The 25332-nt window shown below is 43.8% G+C and overlaps 1 protein-coding gene across 1 annotated transcript in view; it reads right to left on the bottom strand.

Annotated features, from left to right (window-relative positions):
• FNDC1 (fibronectin type III domain containing 1) overlaps nucleotides 1-25332 on the bottom strand; it is a 125912-nt gene that overhangs the window by 16348 nt on the left and 84232 nt on the right. Inside the window, exons 12-15 of the mRNA XM_074948702.1 lie at nucleotides 23854-23919; nucleotides 20978-21133; nucleotides 15958-16188; nucleotides 13443-13551 (exon numbers count right to left, since the gene is read on the bottom strand). Of these exons, the coding sequence (XP_074804803.1) occupies nucleotides 13443-13551; nucleotides 15958-16188; nucleotides 20978-21133; nucleotides 23854-23919 (562 nt within the window). The remainder of the gene's footprint in view (nucleotides 1-13442; nucleotides 13552-15957; nucleotides 16189-20977; nucleotides 21134-23853; nucleotides 23920-25332) is intronic.

Here is a 25332-nt window from a genome sequence, read left to right as displayed (position 1 = left end):
CACACCAAAGATAACTGGCTTGTTTTACCTCAAAACTCTCCCTCTCTCCCTCTGCCAGCCTCCTGCTGAGGAAGTGAATCCCATTGTCTTTCAGTCTGACCACACTGATCAGTTTGCTTCAATTTAGATGGGCTTATATTAAGGTCTGCCTTTGCAAGGAGCAGGGCAAGAGACTTAATGTTTTGAAAAAGTGAAGAGAGTTTCTCCTTTACCAGACCCAAAGCCTGGTTTCCATAGACCCCGCCAACTCATCCAGGATGACCATTTCATAACTGTTTAGCTAACTCTTCTGGTCCGACTGGCTGCTGAGAGGAATGTCAATTTATGCCCTAACATATATAAAAGCCTTGGAGTAACAGATGCATCTTGTGGCACAGGAAAGTGCAGATGGTCAAAATGTAGCAACATTATAATAAAAGAGGTCATGCAGCTGGACCATGATGATTTCCTTTAGAGTGCGTTGGCAGAGAAGGACAGGCAGTATGGGGCACTTACACAAAATTAACCCACGTTTTACTCTTGATTCACAACATTTATTGTCCTATTTATGGACAGAAATGGAAAAAGGGGGCCAGATTCCTGCTGCAGTCAAGATCCACCTTTGGATTATAACCTATGACATCTGACAACAGCTTTCAAGGGAACTCAGTGCACTTTGGTTACACCCCTTCTCCACCCCAAGCACAGCCTTTATTGGGGCTGGTAAGGGATGTGGCACAGGAATTGGCTATACCATTGCTACACCCCTTGGAGATGCCCCCATACTCAGGAATCCCCAGCAGAGAAGAGCTGGGTAATTTCCCCATTTTTCCATTGCCTGCACAATAGAAAGGGTTACATAGTAAATTCAGAATGCAGCCTGGGTGTGATTCCAAAGAACATTTGTTTCCTTGTCCTCTTTCCCACAACACTTCTCTCATTTACGTACAGCAGCCCTGCCCACACACACCTCTCTTCCAATAAACACCCTCCGACTGGACTTGTAAGGAAAGAGAATCCCATCGTATCCCTACCCCCAAAACTGGAAAGAAATAGCTAACTCATGAGGATGAAGGAATTGTGAGCATACCAATACTCTGTATCACCATGCATCACCCATGTGATCTCTGGTTACATATTTTGAAATCTGTGAGCATTCCCACAAGCAGAAGGAGGAAGATGAATGGGGCTGAGAAGAAGAGAAATCATTACTTGATTAAAAAGCTTTCTTCAGCCTAACATTAGCCCTTCATGATAATTTAAAGTGTATCAGATGCCAATTCTCCCCTCCACTAGTCATGCTTATGGTATGAAGCATGTTTCTGTCCTTATAAGCAAGAAGGGAAGGTGTAAGTTTAACAAAAGTTGACATGTTCTTAGTTATCCTCACACCAGCATCCTGCATCCATGTTGGAGACTTCAAGGGTTTCTCTACTCCATGGGGCAGATCCTCAGCTGGCATAAATTCTCACAGCTCCACTGTGGAGCTATCTACGACAGTTTGCACCAGAGGAGGATCTGTCCTATATTTCTGCTGCATCTGTCTCTTTTCTTTCGCTGTGGTCAGAAACCAACAATTTTTGTCCACTCTTGTAATCTGCAAACTGTTCTGAATGTAGTTAATGGCTACATGATGCCCACAACTGCAATACCCACTGTGGCAAAGAAAGCCACATGAAAGGCTGGAATTCAGGAAAGCTGTGCTTTCTCTTCATTCCTAACGCAAGCCTTTTATTGTGGAAATATTTGCCAGTGATTTAAATATAGGCCCCACTTCCTGACTGGGGCCACGGAGTGTTCAGCACAGCTGAGAGGGTGGCGGCAGGGGCACAAAGGCACCCAGGGGGCTTGTATTCACTGCAACAGTTAGCTCAAGTTAGTACACTCAAGTTACTCCACTCAAGTGAAACAGCACTGGAGTTACACAGAGCAATTAGATTAACAGATGATGAGTCGTTATAATTCAGCTGCTGCATCCTCACTGCATTACTAGTTCCAGCATCAGCAGCACTCAAGCGTCAATCCACATCCTGAGGGGCCAGTTAGCTTGAGCTGAAAGCACCACTTAAGATTTTGATAGGTGATTGGGAGTCAGGTTGGGGCAAAACATGAGTTATAGCTCAGACTATCACTGCACTGAAGACAAGCTTGATATGTGTTCCTTTAATCCTGGGCTTCCAGCTTGGTTCCCAGGGTAAATGAGAACTATGAGAACCTAAAAAGAAAAGGAGTACTTGTGGCACCTTAGAGACTAACCAATTTATTTGAGCATGAGCTTTCGTGAGCTACAGCTCACTTCATCGGATGCATACTGTGGAAACTGCAGAAGACATTATATACACAAAGACCATGAAACAATACCTCCTCCCACCCCACTCTCCTGCTGGTAATAGCTTATCTAAAGTGATCATCAAGTTGGGCCATTTCCAGCACAAATCCAGGTTTTCTCACCCTCCACCTCCCCCCCCCCCCCCCCCACACACACAAACTCACTCTCCTGCTGAGAGTGAGAAAACCTGGATTTGTGCTGGAAATGGCCCAACTTGATGATCACTTTAGATAAGCTATTACCAGCAGGAGAGTGGGGTGGGAGGAGGTATTGTTTCATGGTCTCTGTGTATATAATGTCTTCTGCAGTTTCCACAGTATGCATCCGATGAAGTGAGCTGTAGCTCACGAAAGCTCATGCTCAAATAAATTGGTTAGTCTCTAAGGTGCCACAAGTACTCCTTTTCTTTTTGCGAATACAGACTAACACGGCTGTTACTCTGAAACCTATGAGAACCTAGTGGCTACTTTAATTTACACAGCGGGCTAATGGTTCCAGAGGCCATTTCAGCAGCAAAGGGCAGCTCCAGCCACACCCACTTCTATCTGGTCATACCTTCTGCACCAGAGGAAGGGGCTGGGATAGGACCGAACTGATGGCAGAACACTAGCCAATTACCCCTCCCCAGAGGCCACCGAGATGGCTTTAAGGCAACTTTGTTCTGGGGTGCAGTACAAAGCTGCCCTGACATTGCTCAGAATTTGGTCCAACACACACAAAGTAAAACCAGAAAGAGTGGTTTCCAGCCTATTTATCTTTTGTAAAGAGTTAAATAGGGCTGTCAATTAATCAGAATTAACTCAAGCGATTAATGCAAAACAAATTAACTAGATTAAAAAAAATAGTCATGATTAATCTCAGTTTTAATCGCACCGTTAAACAATAATAGAACAGCAAGTTAAATTTATTGTAAATATTTTGGATGTTTTTCTATATTTTCAAATATATTGAATTTGATTACAATACAGAATACCAAATGTACAGTGCTCACATTGTATGATTATTTTTTATTGCAAATATTTGCGCTGTAACTAGATGACAACTCCTTGCAGTTTTTGGCAGCCAAAAACATAGGGATACCAGCAACTGTAGTACCACGTGAAATTTGTACCAAATGACATTTTTAGTCAGAAAGAAAAATAATATTTTGTCCTAAGGAAAGTCCTTTAAGAATTGCATCTAAGATCAGGGTCAATTTACAACAGATCATAAATAACAATACAACTTGACATGCCTACAGAGCCTTCTATCCAATCTAGCCAATTAGTTCATTTTATCATCCATTTATCATTTTGTTATTTAGTGTTATGGCCAACTCATATTCCATTTGATATATAATCAATGTATGCTAAACAGATTTAAGTTGCAGAATTGTGGAAGTATAAGACTGACAAGTATTTAGGAGCGACGAGTGTGTATTAGGTATACAAGTAAAGCATGGCTAGGATGCAAGGCCTACAGGCTGAGGCCTGTAAGATTTTAGATTAGCCTTATTAGACCATATGCTTAAGAACACTTGACATGAGTGGATTCTTTTATAAGAATAAGGGGAACTAAGAAACAACCTATGAAAAACAAGGCACAGATAGGGTGTGGAAGCACAGATAAGGAAATGAAGGTTGAAATCCTCACGTATATGCATAAGGTGTTAGGCATGGTCAGAACAACAATATAAAAGAAGTTCCTTCATTGGGTAAAAGTGGGAAGACCACACAGGAAACCCCAGCAGGAACCATCCCTCTATTGACGACCATCTGTTGAGAGAGCCGTCAGACCCTAGAATATCTCTGAGGTTGTGAGTATGACTACAGTCTTCATACAGATAAGCATGGAGTGCCTTATCACAGATTTCTGCAAAAATCAAGCTGCCTGTGAGCAGCTTGTTCCCACCGCTGTACAAAAAAACGAGACTAGGGAACATTTTTGTAAGTAACACTAAGGAAATATTCTGACTCTGTGTCACTGATTTCTCATTCACACAAAAATAGCCCTGCAAGGTACCGCATTTCAGCTGCCACCTGCTCAAAGGGGCAACAATATGTATGCAGTCACTAGGCAGGACGACACATGATAACCATACACAAACATTTAAAGGGTTAAATACCAGGGGCTGGATCATGCCCCCATTGAATGCAGTGCGGATTCCCCTAGTCCCCAGTGCAGGGGGTGAGAGGGTCAGCCAGCATCCCAATACCATTCCTAGTTCTCCAGACTCCCACAAAGGTCCCTTCCCAGGGCTGAAGATCTTCAGGTGGGAAGGGAATAGAAGAGGTTGCGGGGGGGCAGGGGAGGAATGGCATCAAAGGGGATGTGCACAGTTCCTCAACCATGCAGCCAGCCAACTCTCAGCCTGGGCATGCCCATAGTCTCTTTCAGCTTCTTGCTTCTGGATCCCCTATAGAAGCCTCCATTCCTGTTCCCAGCAGGAGTTCAGGGTCCTTTTTGTGTCCCATTACCTCTAGTCCCTGGCAGTGCTCTCCAGGTCCCACCGCAGATTGTTGGCTGGGGGCAGCCTTATAGGGCCTCTTGCTCATATCAGGCTTGCAATGTTGGTTTGCCTCCAAAACAGGGGAGGGGAGGCTAGCCACTACCCCAGGCTGGTACCACTTGCTACTGGCACTCACTTACACTCCCTAGTCGCTTCTCCTCCTAGGCAAACTTCCTCCCTTTCCTGTGGCAAGATTCACCTTTTTAAGCTCCCTTTCTCCAGGTGGAGCATGTGCTGCAGGTTCACCTGACTGGCACTGCCTGAGTGCAGGGGTGATCGTTAGCCATTCTACCAGTAGGATGGGAGCATGTCCCATCATCCCCCAAACCTTGTGAAAAGTCAACAAAAACATGACTGGAGCCAGAGGCTGCATTATCTCCTCTGCACCTTCCTGTGAAACCTTCCTTTTGATGGGAGCTTTCATGGGCGGCAGCTGGCACAAGCAGCCCTGGCAGCATGGCCTAGGGGAGCAGATCTGCCTCTGCTGGGAGACAGGAGGTGCAGGGGATCCCAAAACCAGTGTGGGGACACAGGACCTGTAGCTAGAGAGGCCTGGACCCCTGCAAATTTCAGGGGAGCATCAACACATGCTAGCTCCACCCCTCTCCCCAGCGATGGAATGATTTGGGGGAAAGGCAGTGAGAGGAACCTCTTGGAGCATTGCCAGGGATAGGCAAGATGGAAAGACAAGGCCATGTTTGACTTTGAATATACACGTGGTAAAAATTAATTTCCTTATGGAAATACATCATCACAGAATAATGCAAAACAAGTGATGTGTTCAAGGGCAACTGCTGACGTTACTCCCAAACGAAATGCCTTACCATGACTCTCTGCAGGGTTATGAAACTAACCCACTCCTCGTGTTTCAGTTATATTTTATACTTCTAGAGCACATGGAGTGATCTCAGACACATACACACAGCATATAAATAGGAGGGCAAAGGGAGCCTTTAAAGGCTTGGGGCCTGATCCGAATCCCACTGAAGCTAATGGATCTTTCAAATGACTTCAGTGGGATTCTTTCACTATTTATCCAGAATGCAACAGCTTCAACAGTGGGCCAGAGAGAGAGCAAGCAAGGGACTGACTCTGCAGCCTGGTGATTAGTGCACTAACGTGGGTGATACAGTCCCCCTACCCCAATGACTTTTTAAATTAGTTACCCACAGCTTCAGCAAGAGAGTCTGAGGGAGCCCCACATCAGAATACCCTACAGCCTGCTGGCTAGAGCACTCATTTGAGAGGTGGCAGAGTCCTGTTCAAATCTCTTCTCCCCCTCAGGCAGACAGGGGACTTGAACTGGGGCAGGGGGTTCTCACATCTCCCAGGTGAGTACCCTAACCACTTGGCTAAAAAGCTATGAGGCAAGTTTTCTTCATCTTCTCACCTTCCTCCCACCCTGCCTCCTACAAATACAGTATGGGTGCCAGTTCCCAAGAGAGCATTTGTTTCTGAGAATCCCAAGCAGGGGGAGCTGCCACCCTATCTCTGAGAGAGGCAGGGCTTAGCACACACCCTTGGCTTGGCAACTTCCATTGGCTAGTTTAGGCAAGGAGCCTCCAAGCGTGCTGGCTTCTGTGAATCCCACTCTCAGGTGTCTCTCTTCCCCCATTCATTGTATAGGGATTGGGAGCCTAGGTGCCGAACTCAGGCTTTGTGAATCCCAGGGGTTTTGTAGGCCCCTAAAAATTAGATTCTTTGTGAATCTAACCCTCTGTGGCTAGGTTTACCCATCCATAAAATGAGGATAATATTTAGCTGCCTCATAGGTGGTGAGGCTTAATTTATGTTTGTAAAGTGCTTTGAGCTCCTCCTACGAAAGACGAAAGACGAAGTATGAATAGGGGCGGGAATTAGTAACAGGGGGTCTGGGATCAGAAAGATGGGCCTTGAGGAAAAAGAGGAACAAGGGGAGGTGATAGAGGACCTGGAGGCTGTGACCCTGGGAGCCCCTCAATGCCAACTGACAGAGGCATATCATAATTCACATCAGGTCTGACATTGCTCCAACTCACTGTTGTGATAACCTGTATCTAAAAGGTGTCATGTAAGGTATCATATGCAAACTGGTAACATGCTGGTCATTAACATTGTCGTGTGAGATATGTACGATCTCAAAAGGGGTTTGGCATGCAGTGATAAGCCCAGTCTGTCCTAGACAAAGGAATGTTGTTTCACCTGCTTGCCTGTTCCCAATGTAACTTGAGCAAGGTGCGGCCAGAAACAATGGAAGTAGATTTACGTACAAGGTAAACAAAGCCATCAAACTAGCAAGTGGGGGAGACATCCACTTAACGATCACGCCATGGGGGATGAAAGCTCCCCCAGGAAGCCTCACTGGCTCTAGAAACAGAGACAATGGACCTTGGGGAAAAGAAGCAGAAACAAAGCCATTTTGTCATCCATCACTCAAGGGACCCAAGAAGACAGAGCACTTGAAATCTGAGAAAGGTGGATCCTTCAACCCCGGGGACTGAAGTCTCTGGGAACTGCCTGTAGGTGAGAAACCTGTTCAGACAAAGACTGTAACTTACTAAAGTTAAGTTGCAGTCATTAGAAAGTATGTTTTGTTTGTACCCTTTCATATCTCTTTCACTCTCACTTGAAAGCACTTAAACTTATTTCTTGTTTTATTACAAAATTATCTCACTGATGTTATATTGAAATAAGTGACAGTCTTCAGCAAAGCCAACAGGCTGCTATGTGCTCTGTGTCTTTGGAGGTAGCAAACTTACTAACTTCTGTGAGTGTCCAGTAAGAGGGACTGGATACTGAAAAGGACACCCCTTGGGAACTCAGGAGTTGAGGTTCACTGATCATTACCTGCAAGGCAAGGTTTGAACTGGCAGAGTCCTGAAGAATTTGCTGGCAAGGCAGACAAGCTGGTGTGTCTGGGAGCTGACACATAGCTTAGCTGCGGCAAAGCTCACTCTTGCCATGGCAGAGCGGTAACACAGTGGCTCACAGTTCTAGGTGCACTGAGCAAGATGTCACAGAGGCAGAGAAAAGCGCTTTAGTGCGGAAAGGAAGTTGGAGCGGAGAGCACTCTGCTAAAAACTGACGTGTCCCAGCATCCTTTGTGAAAGGCTGATGGGCAGTCCGAGGGTAGAGAAGCTGTCAAGACAGGTGGGCTGAGCCTCTGAGATAGTTTTAAGATTTATTCATTCATGTCACACAGAGCCTGATCCGGCACTCACTGAAGATGATGGGAGTTTTTCTATTGGAGAAGCTCCTGTTGACCTCAATGGACATTGAATCAGGCCCTTCATTAGAAAAGCTGGTTATATTTTGGGTTTTTTGTTTTGTAAAACATTAGAACAAGTTGAAAATTTCTAAGATACTGTAGAATTTTGAGCTGTTTGAGGTTCTCCCAACCATGTTACCCAGGGTGTGACAACAGCTTTAAATCTTGGTCTGAAGCTGATCCAGGATTCATATGCTGTACAGGCCGTAGTTTGAACAACATGACAGCCTCTCATATGGAATGCTGAGCACTGATATCAACATTGGTGTACAGTAAATCTTACTTAATCAGAGATTTCTCATAAAATGCACACACTATTGTGAACACACAGGTTCCAGTCTAATTTCTTCCTCCAGTTCATGTTTTCTCAATTAGATACTTCCCACACAGCAGTTATGGAGATATTTTTAAGACAAAAAATACATAGTCAATTCAGTTTGTGAATCTGGAGTATGTAAATGATATTGGCTGAGGCAGACAATTTTTTGTATAGAAAAGGATCCACTTGCTGTGCCCACAGATGCTAGATGCATCTGTTAAAACAAAGTTCCTCTGCAAAGTGCATAATGGAGGCCAAGTCTCAGAACAGGGTTACAGAAATATACACTGTTTTGCTTAGGTTAAAAATCCGTAGAACTGTTTCACTGAGAATCTCTAGAACCTCAAGCTATTGGAACAGGCACTTGAAATTTGGCAGGGAACTTGCCCTGGTGTCTAGGATGTGACTTTTATTGTTCTTGTGAAAAACTGTCCAAATGTGGCCACGGGATGAGCTTCTGAAGATCTCAGTTCACACTTGCTCAATAAAGACGTGTTAGAACGTGGAAGCTAACTTCACTGAAGATTCCATCTATACAGAGCATGCTCCAGCTCAGAGCTTCAGCAGCTCAGCAAAATTCTCCTTGCAATGGCTGCTCTTGACATCCAGGAGCCACTCTGATGCTGGGCACTGGAACTTAGAGCAGGAAAATGGTCTCTCTGGTGATTTCAGGGTTCACCCTGCTGGTGCCCAGGCAGTGTGGAGGTGGAGGAGAAGGAAGCAGCTTGACTTGAATGTAGAGGGGTGAGGAGATAGGCCTGGAGGGTAGAGAGTGGGGAGACTGGGACAAGTGGCCAGGGTAAGGGCATAATGAAATGAGGAGCCAGAGGAAGTTGGAGGACTAGGTCTGGGATATGGAGACAAGTGGGAAGGAAGAGGGGTACTGGGACAAAGAACTGGGAGGGGACTAGAATGTGGCGCTGAAGGTGGGGAGACTGGAGACTGGGAGCTGAGCGAAGATGGTAGTGGGGACTGGGAAAAGGACAGGCTTGAGGAGCTAGAAGCAGAAGGGGTCTGGGTTGACAGGGGTCAGGGCAGAAGGGTCTGTAACCACTAGAGTACATATCCCTCAGAACCTTGGACGAGAACCCAGGACTCCTTAGCCTCAACTTTCCACTTCTGTCTAGCAAACAGCTGTGAAACCCACTGACATAATGTGTGCCTCACCTCCCTCTAAAACAGTGGTTCTCAAACTGGGGTTCATGAACTCTTGGGGGTTCACAAAATGTATCGGGGGCTCTCAGAAAAAAATTCTGTAGTGGCAGACAGAGCTGTCCCTAGGGACCCCAGGCGCCGGGGCCCGGCAGCCTGAGCCCTGTGACCATGACTTCCTGGCAGAACAAATTTAAGCTTTGTTGTAGTCGTGCGTTGTTAGGCTGGATTTCTCAAGATCCGAATGCTTGTGCGAAGAACTCTTTATTTGAGTTGGCTTCTTAAATACCTTCATGCTGTTTCATGTCTGGTACTCCTTGATGAAACATGTGGGAGGCTTAATCGAAGTGATATGAGCTACAAAAGTAAAATCTTGGAAGAATGTTGCCATTTTCATAATGTAATAAAATTAATAATGTAATGATAAATAATAATGTAATAGTAAATAGTGTGTGATAAGCAGGTCATAAAAAAACCAAATTATTTCCAAGATCACAGCTTCTATAATTTATGCTCAGGTAAGGGAGAAAATCCCTGGAAATATTCATTTTTAGGAGGGGGTTCACAAGATTTGATATTTTCGTGAAAGGGGTTTGTGGGTTGTTAAAGTTTGGGAACCACTGCTCTAAAACCTTAACAGTCACCTCACCGACTTTTTATATCTAGTCTCTCAACAGATCGGCACATCTGGCCATGCATGTGGGAAGTGATGCTGCCTTGTCACTATTAACGTTTTGCGTTAGAGCTCAAGTTTATGAAGATGGGGTATATATTGCTTTTTGGTGCCTTGGGAGATGGAAGTGAGTGCCTTACAGCGTGGGTCATCGACAGTATTGCAGGCAATACGAAGGTGGAAAGGAATGCACAAGTCGTTCTCATTAATGTCTTATCTGCATTCTTTTAAGGGTTTGGGTGGATGGTGTGTGCTTCTGCAACCTTCATTGCTGCCAAGTGAAGTTTTTGTTTGCTGATTTCCTAGGTTCTTTGTGCAGGGTTGGAGAACTTCAGTGGATAACTCCCCAGAAAGCTGCACCGGCCTGGGAATCAGAGGGAGAAACTGTGCTACTGAAGCAGCTCCTGATGACACTGACCCCTCTGAAGAGCGTGGGAGGCTGGGATGTTCTTTATGTCTACAATAGTTTAGCTTTGTTTAAAAGTTACTGACAGTAAGTGCACCAAGAGCAGCACTCCACGCTGAGCAGTGACGACATAACCTGGCAGCCGGAGGGAACCTCCATGAAGGAGTGTGTCATCACTCACTTCCCAGAACACTCTGTAGCCTTTCATGGACTTTTGACAATTGGATAGAGCCAGGAGCAGCTGCAGCAGCGGGGTGTACATCTCTGTGTTACACCAGCAAGCCTGCCTATTGCACCCCCCTTTCTTCTGGGACTCCCATCCTTTCCTGTATGAAGCATACCTCTAAACCTACAAAGATGGCAAACTAAGGCACTTACCTGTATAACCACCACCATCTTGACCAACACCAGAGATTGAACCATTGTCCTCGAGAGCTAAAAGCATCACTCTTTCCTGCTTGTGCTAAAGAGGCAGGCTCTCAAATTGAGAGCTGTCACAGATTTACATCCTCTATGGATGAGGCTCAGTGGGAGTTGCATAATGAACACTGACTAGTTGGTTACTCAAGTAAAGGGATTGAAATGTGTATTTTGGTGATTCAATTTACAGATGATCGTAATATAAAATCTGTTTTAAAGAGGTCTTCTTGCTGCTTGAATCACATACAACCATACAATGCCTCCAACATAGATTACGAGCAGGATGTGAATCCCATGAATTTTAGATTACTAGTTTAGACACTTCCTAGTTTAGCTAGAGGAATAATTGTTAGCCCTTTAGTAGAGCAGTAGCTGGAGTAGGACTTGACACACACTTTCCCAAGTGGATTACACACTATTTTCTAATCAGCAGTAGAATACCGGTGATCAGAAATCCTGCCGTCTATTCCTAGTGCTGGGAGAGGAGTGTGGTTTATAGTGGTTAAAAATAGGATAATCAAAACTGGTTTCATCATTCTGAAAGGCAGTGTGATGCAGTCAATACAATCTGGAGGTGTTGAGTTAGAGACCTCCAGTGACCTCGCATAAACTCATAACTAAGTCTGACAACTTATTTCAAATAATGGATGGGGATGGAGAGTGTTCAACAGCTCTTCATTAACGGTCTCCTAGGTTGGGGTTCCTGGTCTTAGTCATTAATAAAGGCAGTGAATTAAAACAGCAGTTAGAAGAGGCGACAACTGAATGCCTGGCCTCCTCTTTCACAGCTCAGAAAACTTTTCCTTGGACTACAAAGGCATTTGATGAGAGAGTCATTACTATCTCCTTCTCTCCCCATCCCCTGTCTGCTCAACCCCGGAGAGAGTAATGATATTTGTGCCATTACAGATTTGTCACCAAATTCAGTGGGATTGCGTGGGAACACATCTTTTCCATTATGGCTACAATGTTATAAAATGCACTATAGACCAACACTACTGATGTATAAGGCTCCGTCTACATGACAAGCACTTCAGTGGCACAGTGCAGCACTGCGGCTTCGTTGATGTAGCATTGTAGACACTTTCCATATCAACAGAAGAGGTTTTTTTCCATTGGATGCAGTTGATCCACCTCTTTGAGAGGTGGTAGCTAGGTCAATGGAAGAATTCTTCTGTCAACTTAGCTGCAGCTAAACCTGGGGGGTGGTTGACCCAACCATGGCATTCAGGGCATGACATTTTAAACAGCACTTAGAAACGTACCTAGGTCAACCTAACTTTTAAGTGTAGACCGGGCCTAACTGATACTCTAGAAATCAGCACACAGAGAGCAACAATGTGGCCAAAGGACAAGTCCCAGGGTGTTTCAGGGATACAAAGTAAGTGAGACTAGCCACTGGAAAACTGTCAATGTAGGTAATTCTGAATGCTTAGTATTTTCTCTATATCAATTCATTTTTTTTCAAGCTGTGAAATGTTCAAATAGTGCTCCGTGTTTGCAGTCTATGCTTTGGTTTTTGCCCTTTCAACGAGATCTTTACAAAATACAGGTTTAATGTTCCTGTTAAAGTGAACTCTGTAACACAACCTTAAGTCTGGTGCCGTTACCGTTGCACCATTTCATCTCAAGAAAAGTCACTACTTAGAGAAAACATATGGGCCTTGTACTGTGAACAGACAGGGAAAGTGAATTCTAGAGTTGAACACCCTGCCACAAGCCCCCAGATGGCTACACCTGGGGCCTATGAGCTCAAGCACCTCAAACAGAGAGATGGTCTTTCAGGTAATGAAATCCCAATCACATAGGGTGAGATTTTCAAAACTTCCTAAGGGAGTTGGATGTTCAACTCCCAGTGAGCTTCAGTGGAAGTTGGGCGCCTAGCACCCTTAGGTATTTTTGAAAATCCCTCCCATAGAGCTTTATAGGTTACCACAAACCCTTGAACTGCAGCCAGGAGCGAATAAGGCGGAAATATACACTCACCCACAACCCTACCATATTTCACATGTATATTCTGAAGCTTGCATAGGTGCCCTTGACTTTGTAATTCACTTCTCCCATTTATCTGATAGAGCCAACGTGTAGCATGATGCAAGCAAGGCTCCTGTCTTTCATTATTTTATTTTTTTCCTGAACAGGCTGCTTGGATTATGTATATAGCTTGCACATTCATTTCTGGGCCAAGTCTTTTTATGCTGATATAGATCAGCATATCAATATAGTTAATATGTATTTCTCATCCACACATGGACAATGTGATGTCTTATGTACTTATAAGTAGATGCATGATTTCTAAAATTTGATTTGATTAGTTCTGTTTGGTCTAGATTTGTGCAATTCTACTAAGACCACCAAAATGACTAACAACTAGGGAAAATTGTTTTAAATTAACAACAGTGTTCAAAAAGAATAGACCAAATTGTTACCTTGTATTTGGCTTCAGGTTCTCAATAGGTAAATGAGTAGCCCCTGCAGTCCTGGTTGACCACTTGTTCCTTATGAAGTCATCATAAGATGCACTGTAAACCAAGTAACCTGCAAATGGAAGAGAGAAAAGCAGATCAGCCAATGAGAGTTCTATGTTTCAGTCAATGATACCTTGAGGCTTAACTACTTTGACGAATTCTAAGCGTCAAAGAGCAAAGACATCAGGGCTTTCTACGGCATTGCTTTACACAAAACCTACCCTTTATTCTCTCGCTCCCTCTATGTATCTGCATTCTTTAAAAGTGCTATTTTAAATTACAAAATTGTTGACTTTTCCAAGGAAATTGGTTGTTTCTTTTCAGAGCCGGAGCTTGCATTAGGCCACTTTCATCTTTGGTGTAACTACGTTGAAGTCAGTGGAGTTAAACCAGGGATGAACTGGACCCATTATGTTTAAATAACACTTCAATTGTGACACAAATTGACTAGTATGAAATAATGGAGAAGGTGAGGCTGAAACTTCTTCCTCCACTATTTTACTTTAAAATGTGTTGCATTTTAAAATGAGGAGGAAGATCCTCAGCTGGTGTAAATTTTTATAACTTAACTAACTTCAGTGGATCTAAAGTCATGCACATTTCCAGACATTCCCATTAGCCAATCCAGTATATTCCTGATTATCCGAACTGCATGGGGGACACGGACTTTGGATAATCAAGACAGCAGGGGCCATTCAGGCATTCAGCAGCTGGGCGGCCTCCCCTGCGGCTGAGGGCTCGTCCTCCTCTTCCTTGCAGTCCTGGTTGGGGATCTCTGCTCTGCCCTGCTTACTCATTCCGGTGACAGCAGAACTGAAGAGGGCTCCTTGCGCTGCTGCAGGCTGGTGACACCATCCTCCTCCTCCTCCTGGTCTCTGCTCTATCATGCTAACCTCCACATTATCTGAATCCCTTCTTTGTCTCCCAGCATGAAATACACGGGCGGCAAGGAAAGGGTTCAGTTAATAAGGTTTCAGATAAATGGGAGTATACTATACGTAGATATCATACTGTACACATATTGAGAAGCAACATTCCTTAAAGTCGATCTGCAATTCATAGGTACCAGTCAACCTCTGACTCAAGTTCCAGGCTACCAACAGGTGCAAAGTGTCTGAGAAGCACTCAGCATATCCATTTCTGACAGTGACATTTTCAGTTTAAAAGTGACACAGATCCACTTTCTCTTTCCATTGACTCAAGCTACATTAATCAACCTTGAACACGGTTTACATTCTGTTCTGCATCGGTATTACATAGTTTTCTCTCTGGCTTCAAGCCAGCACACCTGTGGGTTCTCTTGAAATTTTGATCAAGCTGGGGTGAGAGAGGGAAAAATCAATCCTCTACTAAACTAGCTCAGTCAATTCCCAGCTGAAGGAGAAATAAAAGGAAAAGCAAGTGCCTATGTGGTCTTGTTAATTGGGTAACAAATTAAAAAATATGACTAGTAACTTTGGGGCCATTAGCAAAGATTTTGAACATCTAGAATTTCTTCCCCCCACCCCCACCTTGAGTAAATTTCCTTAGGCATAAAGAAAAATGTGTTTTTCATTCTGTCCCAAATGAAAGAGGTTGGTTAAAAAATATGCAGCAAAAATTCATGGGCAAAACCCAGAAAAACCTTTCAAGCCCTCTCTATTCATCACAAAAAGAGGGGAAAGGGAGCATAAGCTTGATTATTTAAAAGTCCTTTGAAGTGTGCCTTTAACAATCTCAGAGTGCCAGACCAAGACATTATGACAAGCTATATTACAGAAATGAACAATCTGAAGCATGGCTGTGAGAAGAGTGAAAAGAAAGATACGTTGCCAACTGTGTCCACATATCTATTCAGGGGACACCATCATAGGGCGATGCCGATGAAGGATGCGGATGCCGATGAAGTGAGCTGTAGCTCACGAAAGCTTATGCTCAAATAAATTGGTTAGTCTCTAAGGTGCCACAAGTCCTCCTTTTCTTTTTGCGGATACAGACTAACACGGCTGCTACTCTGAAACCTGATTTTGAAATGTGGCTTCCCATATTGCTGATGCAAATAACTGCAGGGGAGGGAAATTTTATAGGTCTGAAGACTTCTAACCCCTTGAGTGCTTCTGCCAATCTGAGTGTTAGAGGCTACGTGCTACAAAATAAGCCCACAAGTATTTGCACTTCAAAACTGCACGCACAAAAACAGAGCCAAGGTGAAGCCCTTTAGAAGACCAGGACTAATCTATGCTTATCAGTGGCATTGGTACAGTGTTGACAGATGACATAGAAGCTCTTTCTCACTGACTAGAAGGCAATTAATACCTTCTTCTCGGGGAGCTGTATGGTAATGGAGAGTTAACATTGTTGAAAAATTATCAATAATAATTAGCTCACATTAAGGTAAAAACCTTCCCATTTGGCTTCTGCATAGTTTCCTGAACCCCAACCAGGACAACAAAATCCCCAGGGTGACAGCCAAGGCTGGAAAGTTCTGTTACCATACCTGTTATCAAGTCTCCTTGTCGGGGTTTGGCCCAGTCCACAATGACAAAGGAGTGGCAGCCTTCCATTGCCACCACTGTGATATTGTGAGGGACAGTCTGGGGATGCAGCTCTCCCCCTGTTAGATTATATGGTATGATTTCATCCAGGCTTTCCACTTGGAAGTGCTCCAACATCTCTGTCAAGGAGCAGGGGGCAGCAGGATCTTTATTGAGATAACTCACATAAGGAGCTGGAAGAGACAGTGATAAGCAGCATTTATTTAACAGTCTGTACAGACAGGCAGATTCCTACAGCTAAGGACAATTTCCTGTAGAGAAAAGCACAAGGTTAATTTTCTTTTTATATTCCTTACAGGTGGCCAAAACAGGGGGCACTCGCAGAAATGGCTATATTTTATTTTTTAAAATAAAATAAAATAAGACATTCATTTCCTGACCTTCCAGCTTGTAAATCTTGTATATTTTCCTACCATTTCACTGATGCTTTCAAATCTGTAAACTGTCTGGAAACTTCTTGGAGTGCTATTGCTCTTCATATAAATAAAGCACCATGGAAACTGTAAGCATGACAAATATTCAGTGGCAATTACGTTACTCTAAGGCTTTCAATAGATGGGGAATAACCATGTCTGGTGCATTTCAGTCTGTGTTATAAAGGATCAGGATGGCAACTCTTGATTAACCCAATGTTGTTGCTCTAAAATTAAGACTTATGACCTGTCTTTGGGAGCCAAAGTTGTGGGTGGGGGGAGGGGTGGGTGTAGAAGGGCCCACAGTGTAGAGGCAGGGTCCTTTCCATGTCACAACCTGCCCACTTTAGATTTGGAACTCCTCTGCCTGCCTAGATAGTCCCTTTCCCCCGGTAGCAGATGTAGCCTTCTGATTCAATGTGTGCACTCTTGGCAGCAAGAGAGACCCCACCAGGGGGGAAGTGGCTCAGCATCTGGACCTGGCTGCTCAGAGCAGGGAGAGGCCCACCCATGAGTCCAGCACCATGCCCCCATATCCTTGTTGCCTAGAGACAGGCACACACAGGGGTATTACCCCTTCACTGCTCCCTCTGGCAGATTTTGCCTTTCGGGCTTCTGTAGCAGAGAAACTGCTGAGTTTGAATTAATATACAAACTAGATACCATTAACTTGGGTTTGAATAGAGACTGGGAGTGGCTTGGTCATTACACATATTGAATCTATTTCCCCATGTTAAGTATCCTCACACCTTCTTGTCAACTGTCTAGATGGGCCATCTTGATTATCACTACAAAAGTCTTTTTTTCTCTGCTGCTGCTAATAGCTCATCTTAATTAATTAGCCTCTTACTCCACCTTTTCATGTTCTCTGTATGTGTGTATATATATATATTATATATATCTTCTTACTACATGTTCCATTCTGTGCATCTGATGAAGTGGGCTGTAGCCTACGAAAGTTTATGCTCAAATAAATTGGTTAGTCTCTAAGGTGCCACAAGTACTCCTTTTCTTTTTAGTTTCTAAGGTGCCACAAGTACTCCTGTTCTTCTTTCTGACAACATTGTGCAGTGATGTGGCTGGGAGCAGCATCGCTATGATGCCGGACCCAGGCTATGGAGCCACAGACAGTTTGTGCAAAGAAGTGAATGTAGCTTCTCCCCCAACAGCGTGTCTTTGCACCCTCAATTTCATAATTTCTGTCAGTGCAACTGAACCCTTGAATCCCTGTTAAAGCTGCCCCTACCTCCCCCTTGCATTTTGAGGGCCAGATCCTCAAGTGGTATAAATCAGCATAGCCCCATTGACTTCAGTGGGACTACACCAAATTATACCAGCTGAGGAGCTGGCCCTGGAGGTGCAGCCAGCCCCATTCTAGTTGTCTCCTGCATGGATGGCCTCTCTTTATCCTCCTCCCTTTCCTACCTACCCACAACCAGGTTTTGCCTAAGGAATGCAGAAAGTAAAAGAAAGGTTCTTGTTCTTCTAGTGATAGGGTGACCATATTTCCCTAAAGCAAAAACAGGACACTGAGCAGGACCGGCCCAAGCTGCCTGGCATCACCAGGCACCCCCCCTCCCCCGAATGTTCCTCCACACCCCACAGTTTGAAAACTGCGCCTTTTGTCCCATTTGCTCTTGCCAACTGATGATCAGCTGGTAAGAGCAAATGGGACAAATGCCCAGTTTTGCCAAAAAAGTTGGGCTGTCTGGGACAGGGCTTAAAAAAGGGACTGTCCTGGCCAAAATGGGACGTACCATCACACTATCTAATGAATGTAGTTTAAGTAATAGAGTTTTAGTCCTTTTAGCTCATGGCAGAGCCCTTGCTTTGGAAACTGGACACCTTAGTACTAGTGTAAGCAGTTACTTGTCTCTATGTGGTAGTGAGGTCCATTAGGGAGAGGTGCTAAAGATCATGGAAACAAATTACTGATATTTAGCAGTGAAACCAATGTAGTATGGTTCTCTCCCACTATGGTTATTTAACACTAAGAACCAGTTGCTCATATTAAAATCAACCCCTAATTCCCAAGTTTCCTGGAGTATGGAAATGTACAGGTATCAGTTCAGTAACTGGTAACTTTTACACTTATGCTTTATAGTGACAAGAACTGTACTTACTTCATGAAATGTCGAAATGGTAATTTTATTGCATTAACGGTCCTTGTCATAGGGGCAATTGGACCGTCAAGAGGAATCAGGGCCTAGCCTGCCCATGACAGCCCTCTGAAGACCCCCCTGGGACTAACCAGTTGCCCGAGGTGGCTGTTTAATGGTCAATTAGTAGCAGAGCACCTGCAACCTTACCACAGGGCTGCCTGAGTTCAAAGAACCAGGGAGAGTACTCCCAGGAGAAAGGTGCCTCCAAAGGGAGGGACAGCCTTCCCTGGGAAGGAACAAGTGTAGCCTAGGAGAAGGAACTGAGAGGTCTCCAGAGAGACAGAGATAGTTCCTTGGGTGAAGGATACTAGAGTAAGCTGAGAGAAGGAACCAGAGACTGTTCTAGAGGTGAAGAGAACAGAGCTATCCTGAAAGAAGGAATGGCAGGCTGCTCTCCAAAGGGAAGGGAGCAGCTGCAACTTAGAAGCCCTGGCTCCAGAGGATGGGCTTGGTCTAGAGTGTCCCGTGGCTAAAGGAGCAAGAAGTTAGTTGAACTGACCCTGAAACTGCAGCTTTCCTGGTGGGCACCTGAATGAGGTCTTGCTTATGCTTATGCTAATCTTTGTTGTTAATAAATGAAACCCTCTGAAGCGGGTGTTCTTTCATGCACAGAAGTCTGGTTTAGACTTATCTATATCCAGATCAAGGGAAACTAAAGAAGGGCTCACCTGCGGTGTCACACCTGAAGGCTATAGGGGGCATGGAACCAGAGGCACAATGTCCACAGTCATTTTAACATTTAAAGAAACAGTTTGAGTTCTAATGTTCGCCTTTGGAAATGTTTATTTAGTTACAATAATACAGTTCCCTGGGAGGATAATATTTTCCCTCCTAGTGACCTGAAGTGTTCATAAAAAATGTTCTTAGTTTATCTTATTGGATTTCCCACCACACAGGGAGTCTGCCCAGAGCTCGTAATCAACTTCATTTTAGCCATCACAAGGTTTCTAAATTAAACAGACCAGGACGCATGATCGCTGAAAGAACAGGACCATCCTGTCAGGTTTTGACAGGGAGGAGTTGAAGACTCATTTGAAAAAGTTTTGGTTTATGTGAGAAGTATTTTACTCCCCAAACCATGGTAAACAAGAGCTCAAGCCTCAGCTGCTCCAGAGCAGAACTCCACACAGTTGGTGAGTATGTTGGGGGGATGGCATGAATCAAAGGTGGCTCTAAGCCACCTTTCCTGCTCTCCCAGTCCTGCAGCTGAACTGACCCTCAGAGCAAGTTCTGCCAGCCTTTAACAGTCCCGTAGGAGCTGCCCTATCAAAGGAGGATTGCTGGAATGCAGTGCTCTCTGGCCCTTGAAACGCCCTGATAATGTACCCCCAAGACTTCGATGAGGTCTCAGAACAGCATCCTTAGCTGGTATAAATAACAATGGTTACAGCAAAGTCAACGAAGCTCTGCTGATTTACACCAGCTGAGGATCTGGCCTGTGCATGCAGATCCAAACTTTTTGGCTCAGCTCCATCTCCTATTGTTTCTTTCTACAATTACAAAATAAAGCAAGATGTTTATGAACATATAAAACATATTAGCACTCATATTTAGCAAAAGGGTTCCAATTTAAGACTTTGTTCCATTTACCTATTTTCCCATACTATACATTCCAAATGAAATATCCCAGCAGGACAAATTCTCCTCTGAGATACATCAGTTACAATGCCACTGGTATCAATGGGGTTCCACTGGTGTAACAGAAGAGAACTGTGCCCTGGTTTCCCATCAGAGGGCTTGTCTACAAGGAGAGCTGCACAAGTTTTACTAAAGCTTTGAATTTAAACTGATTTAGCTTAAGTGGAGCAAATCCCAGAGTAGACATTCTTAGGGTATGTCTACACTTAAACCATTACAGCAGCACAGTGATGGTTCTCCCATCACTGTAGTTAATCCTCCTCCTCAAGAGGTGGTAGCTAGGTTAACAGAAGAGTTCTTCCAATGACCTAGCACTGTCTATCCCAGGGCTTAGGTTAATTTAACTATGTCACTCAGAGGTGTGGATTTTTCACACCCCTGAGTGACATAGCTGGGGTGACATTAACTTTTTAGTGTAGACCTGGCCTTATTTTGGTTAAATCAGTTGGAAACAAATTTAAGCTATATTGAAATACAGCCCTCTTAAACTGAAATAAAAAAGTGTCTACAAGGGCTTTGCTCTGGTTTAACTAAACTGGTTTAGTTTGTGTCTGAGATCAAGATACAGCTCCAAGTGCTGCTACTCGTGTTTATCTTGTGATGATCTCTCAAAGCACTGTACAGTATCAAGAAGAGTTGTGACTCATTAGCCAGATTTGTGCAGTCTTCTCACCAGAAGGAATGATGCAGCTAGAACATGGACTATTTACCTTATTATTTAGCAAAAGCATAACAAGTACTGGGCTCACCGGTAAATCGTTTCTTCCCAGCTAAGTCAAATTCTGACACAGGATCGGAGCCGGCAACACTGATCTCTGGATAGTCTGTCTCAGGCACTGCTTCTGTAGCAGTAGTAGTGATCACGGTGGTGGTTGGAGGCAAAGTGCTCTCAAAAAACTCATAGTCTTCAGAAGACACAAAGAAGAGTTGACAACATTAGCTTGTTCCATGTTAAACTGGCTTAAACTCAACAGGGAACTCGTAGTTTCCCTCATTACAAACTATGATGATAAAACTAAAGCAACATTCACCAGCAGACTTCACATGACGGGGTTCACACACCCGTTACTGATTTTTAAGTCAGAGGAGAGCCTGCTTTGCTCTTCTCCCCAGGGCTTACAGCAAATTAAACAAAACAAAGACAGTCTTTGCACCAAAATAAGGATGAGGAAAGCCTCCATATTCTTCAGTTCACTTTGCTAACTATAAAAATAATAGTGCAAGAGGGGATTTAAGTTTGATTTATAAGGAACTAAGAGGGAAGAAGCGAATCTGTTCTCTCAAGCAATTAACATGCATATTTTAAAATATGTGTTTATTGGTAATACATACAAGTTGTTCACAGAACCCAATCCGCTCCCATTAAAGTTAATAGCAAAACTGCCACTGACTTTAATGGAATGCCTAATGATATTAAACAGAGTGGGACATGCAACCGGAGATACGCATATGTGTCAGATACAAAAAAACATATGCACCAGTTCATGGGGAAAATAATACTTTTGCAAAAAGAAGTGTGGGGAGACATCAGAAAATAAAAAAATCAAGTAGATAGGAAAACAAAAATCTTTAATTTGAAATCCAAACTGATCGAAATTCAAAGAGAAGGCTGACTCACTGCACTTATTTGGCATCAAGGGTCTTATTCACAGAGAGCTGTGCTTGCTTTTCAGAAAGGTTTGATCTAGTCTAATCTACTCATCATGGTTCTTATATAACCGTCTTTGCCATGCTATCAGAATGCCCGCAAATTATAAATCATATACATCAATCTCTCTCTCGGTCGCCATCCCCTCCAGTGAGCAGCCATTGGAATTGGTTATTTTTGTACTTTTTTGTTGGTGTTTTTGTGGGAAGTCTAGGTCAAGGAAGTGGATTTTTTTCCCTTCTGCTCTAAAAGTCATGAGGTCTGTAGTCATCCTGTTGTTTTCTAGGGGTGAAGAGCAGGGAATAAGGAAACCCAAAAGATCACCAGCCGAATTCATTGCTACTTACCCCTCATGCAAACTCATCAGGTAAAATTTACCATGATAAACTAAACACATTCGTATGGCAAGATTCTGAGTTGACACTCATTTCCTGAAAACCTGAGGATAAGTCCACTCAGAAACTGAGGCCAGATCCAGCCACCTTTGCACTATCTATTTTACACTCCTGGAACGGCTTCCCTCTGGTCTGGTAACCTGGTGAAGGTTAGAGCCACCCAAAGGCTTAGACTGACTGCCAATGGCCGCCAGGGGACACTGACAGCAAAAGAATCCTGGCCCTGTGCCATTTCCCCCTATGCCAACTGCAGGAAGGAGGTGGCATGAAATTCACTACAGGAGCTCTCCACTGCTTGAGGAGCCTCCCTACACAGGAGGGATCCCTCTGTGACTGGGACGGGAGCTTTAGTGTAGCTTGCGCCACTGGAATGAAATGAAACGGCCCTAACACAGTGGAAGATCTGACCAGATGAATCTATCAGTTTCTCAAGATATAGTTTCTCTGTGCTCGGTGGGTGAAAGTCACCCCTGTGCAGAGGGCCAGAAAAAGGCCGGTTTACCCTGGAAGTCCCACTTAAACCCCTAGTGCACGCAGAGCAGCTTTATTTTGTATTTTAGATTAACTTAGCAACTTTGCTGATTTTTGGTTAGGGCTGGATTCTGTAACAGGAAAGATAAGGACAGGATTGAAGCAGTGTCCTTTAGAAGTGTCACTTTGAAAAATGTCTTTTTTGGTCACGAGTTGAGTTATAAGCAGGCAGACTCTAAAATAACAGCAATTCAAGCTCTTTCTGGGCCACTCTCTTCAGTCTGTTAAATTGACATTGTGCTGCTTACATGCAATATTATGTGGCACAAAGTCAAAGGGGAATCTCCATTGGTATGATGCTGGAGGAGGCAGCATTGGTGCCTACTAAGCCAGCTCCATCACTGGTGTAAGGGAAAATTGGGTGGAGGGTGGGGCGGGGCAGAGTGGCATGGAGATCCACTACTCCTGATCCCCCACTGATGTACATTAATGTAATCCATTCAAGCACATTACTGGGGTAACAGAGAATCAGCTCTCAATTGGACCATTTGTGACACTCTACTTTGGAGATCACCTTTGTTCAAACATTCCGTATGTCTACATTGGAATCCAAGGTGTGACTGTAGCTACAACAACAGTGAAGCCAAGGCAGCAGAGGCTACCCAGGTTCCCAGGCAGGGCCCTCCAGCTTGTGCTACTAGTCATCCTGCTGCAGCTCTGCTCCTATTGTTATTTGAGCTATCTAGACAAAAGTTAGCTTGTGTATGTCTGCATGTGCTACAATCACACCTTTCACTACAGTGCAGACACACCTATTGTCACATTTGCTGAAAATGCTTCAATGATTTGAGAATACTGGGCCCATGTTTCCTTTACACTGCTCTGGCTGTGAGTTACTTCCACTTTAAATCCCTTTCGAAGGCTCTATTTTTCACAACCACCACAGGGCTGCTTTGAAACCAAGGGGCATGGCTCCAGCTCATGATCCTGGTGATAGCCTGCCTAAGTTCCCATCCAACATGATGTAGATTTATTCTTTACAGTGCAATGTTGAAAGGGGGGAGGGGAGACCACACAGCACTTGCAAAGGACTTTCCTAATGAACCAGTACCTTCGTCATAGATCACATACGCCTCTGGAGTTGCTGTCACATCCATATCCAGCCCTGAGAATGTATCTATCGAAGGAGGAAGAAAAGATAGCACAATGATTAAATGATATTTGCCTCCCTCAATTACTCTCTGAACACATTTTAAAATAAAAGCTGAAAGCTATTTAATCCATAGAATAATGAGACAACAGCAGCAATGGTTCTAGATCACATGATAATAGGTGCACTATGAATATCTAGAGTAGATGAACGGGCGGTAGCACAAGCTAGCCAGGAGGCATGACACTGCTTCTTGCAGAGCTGCTGTACAAAATACCCAGCAGTGCATCCTCCAGGAGTTCTGCCCTGGGGGACCCACAGGATTCTTGGAGCAAAGGATGCCTTGCTTAGCATCCCTGTAACAGCTTATTGTGGTTTCATGGCAAAAAACCCATGGCATTTATAAGCAAGAATGGGTGAAGCAGTGCAGATAAAATAAGAACGACAGGGAACTTCTGCTCAAAATGTTTTAGATGCAAGACAATTGGGATGTTGACCCCTGTGTATAACAGACTTCCTTCCTCCCTGAAAAGTCACTTCAGCAGCTCTGCAGATTCATGGATTCTCTCCTGGATCAATTGCTAACTTGTGAGTTTGGGGCTTTCCTTGCAGTCAGAGAAATGTATTTTGCAGTGCCTGTGGCTCAGGGAAGCCAGAGCACACAAGACCTAGACTAGCCATCCAGAACAGTACTGAGAAAATAGGAGCATCCTGATGGATTCCATTAAAGGTAGGGCCATGTTAGAGACCATCAAAAATGAAGAGCTGGGCTTTGGGAGGAAGATGTGGTTGGGATGTAGGACAGTACATGAATAAGAGCAGGAGGAAGACCTCAGAAGGTTTAGATACGTATGTGAATTCTGGGAGGCTTGCGTCAACCTTTTGAAGTCTTTTTCTCTCACTTCTACTCTATAGGTTGTAGGACGCAATCCAAAACTATATGGATTCTAATAGGCAGAGCCACCAATTATAATGGCCCCGATGGTTACACTGCATAACATTTTAACAGCTCAGGCACAAAATCTCTTTGACCATACTTTACCATGATGCTTGGTGACAATGAAAAAAGAAAATTATTTGCCTTCCCAAAGAAACCCCAAACCAAGAGACCTCATTCCAAGTAGAATTATGCAAGGCTGGTTATATATTATATATATATATATATATATATATATATATATATATATATATACACACACACACACACACACACACACACACACACACACACACACTATAGGCACCTATATTAAAGATATTGTGTATGTGTGTACACAAAACACATGCACAAAGGTACATACATACTTGTACATACACGTACACATGAACACACTCTATCCTTCATGTAATCTAGTTGCACACACCAGTATAAATTATATTAATGTATCCAACTACTTGACACATTTCATACTTTAACATTGTTCTGTACAGGATACTTTC

The sequence above is a fragment of the Natator depressus genome, chromosome 3 (assembly GCF_965152275.1).
Source record: "Natator depressus isolate rNatDep1 chromosome 3, rNatDep2.hap1, whole genome shotgun sequence".
Lineage (NCBI taxonomy): Eukaryota > Metazoa > Chordata > Testudines > Cheloniidae > Natator > Natator depressus.
The sequence above is the reverse complement of the archived record's forward strand: the minus strand, read 5'-3'. Positions and strand labels throughout refer to the sequence as shown.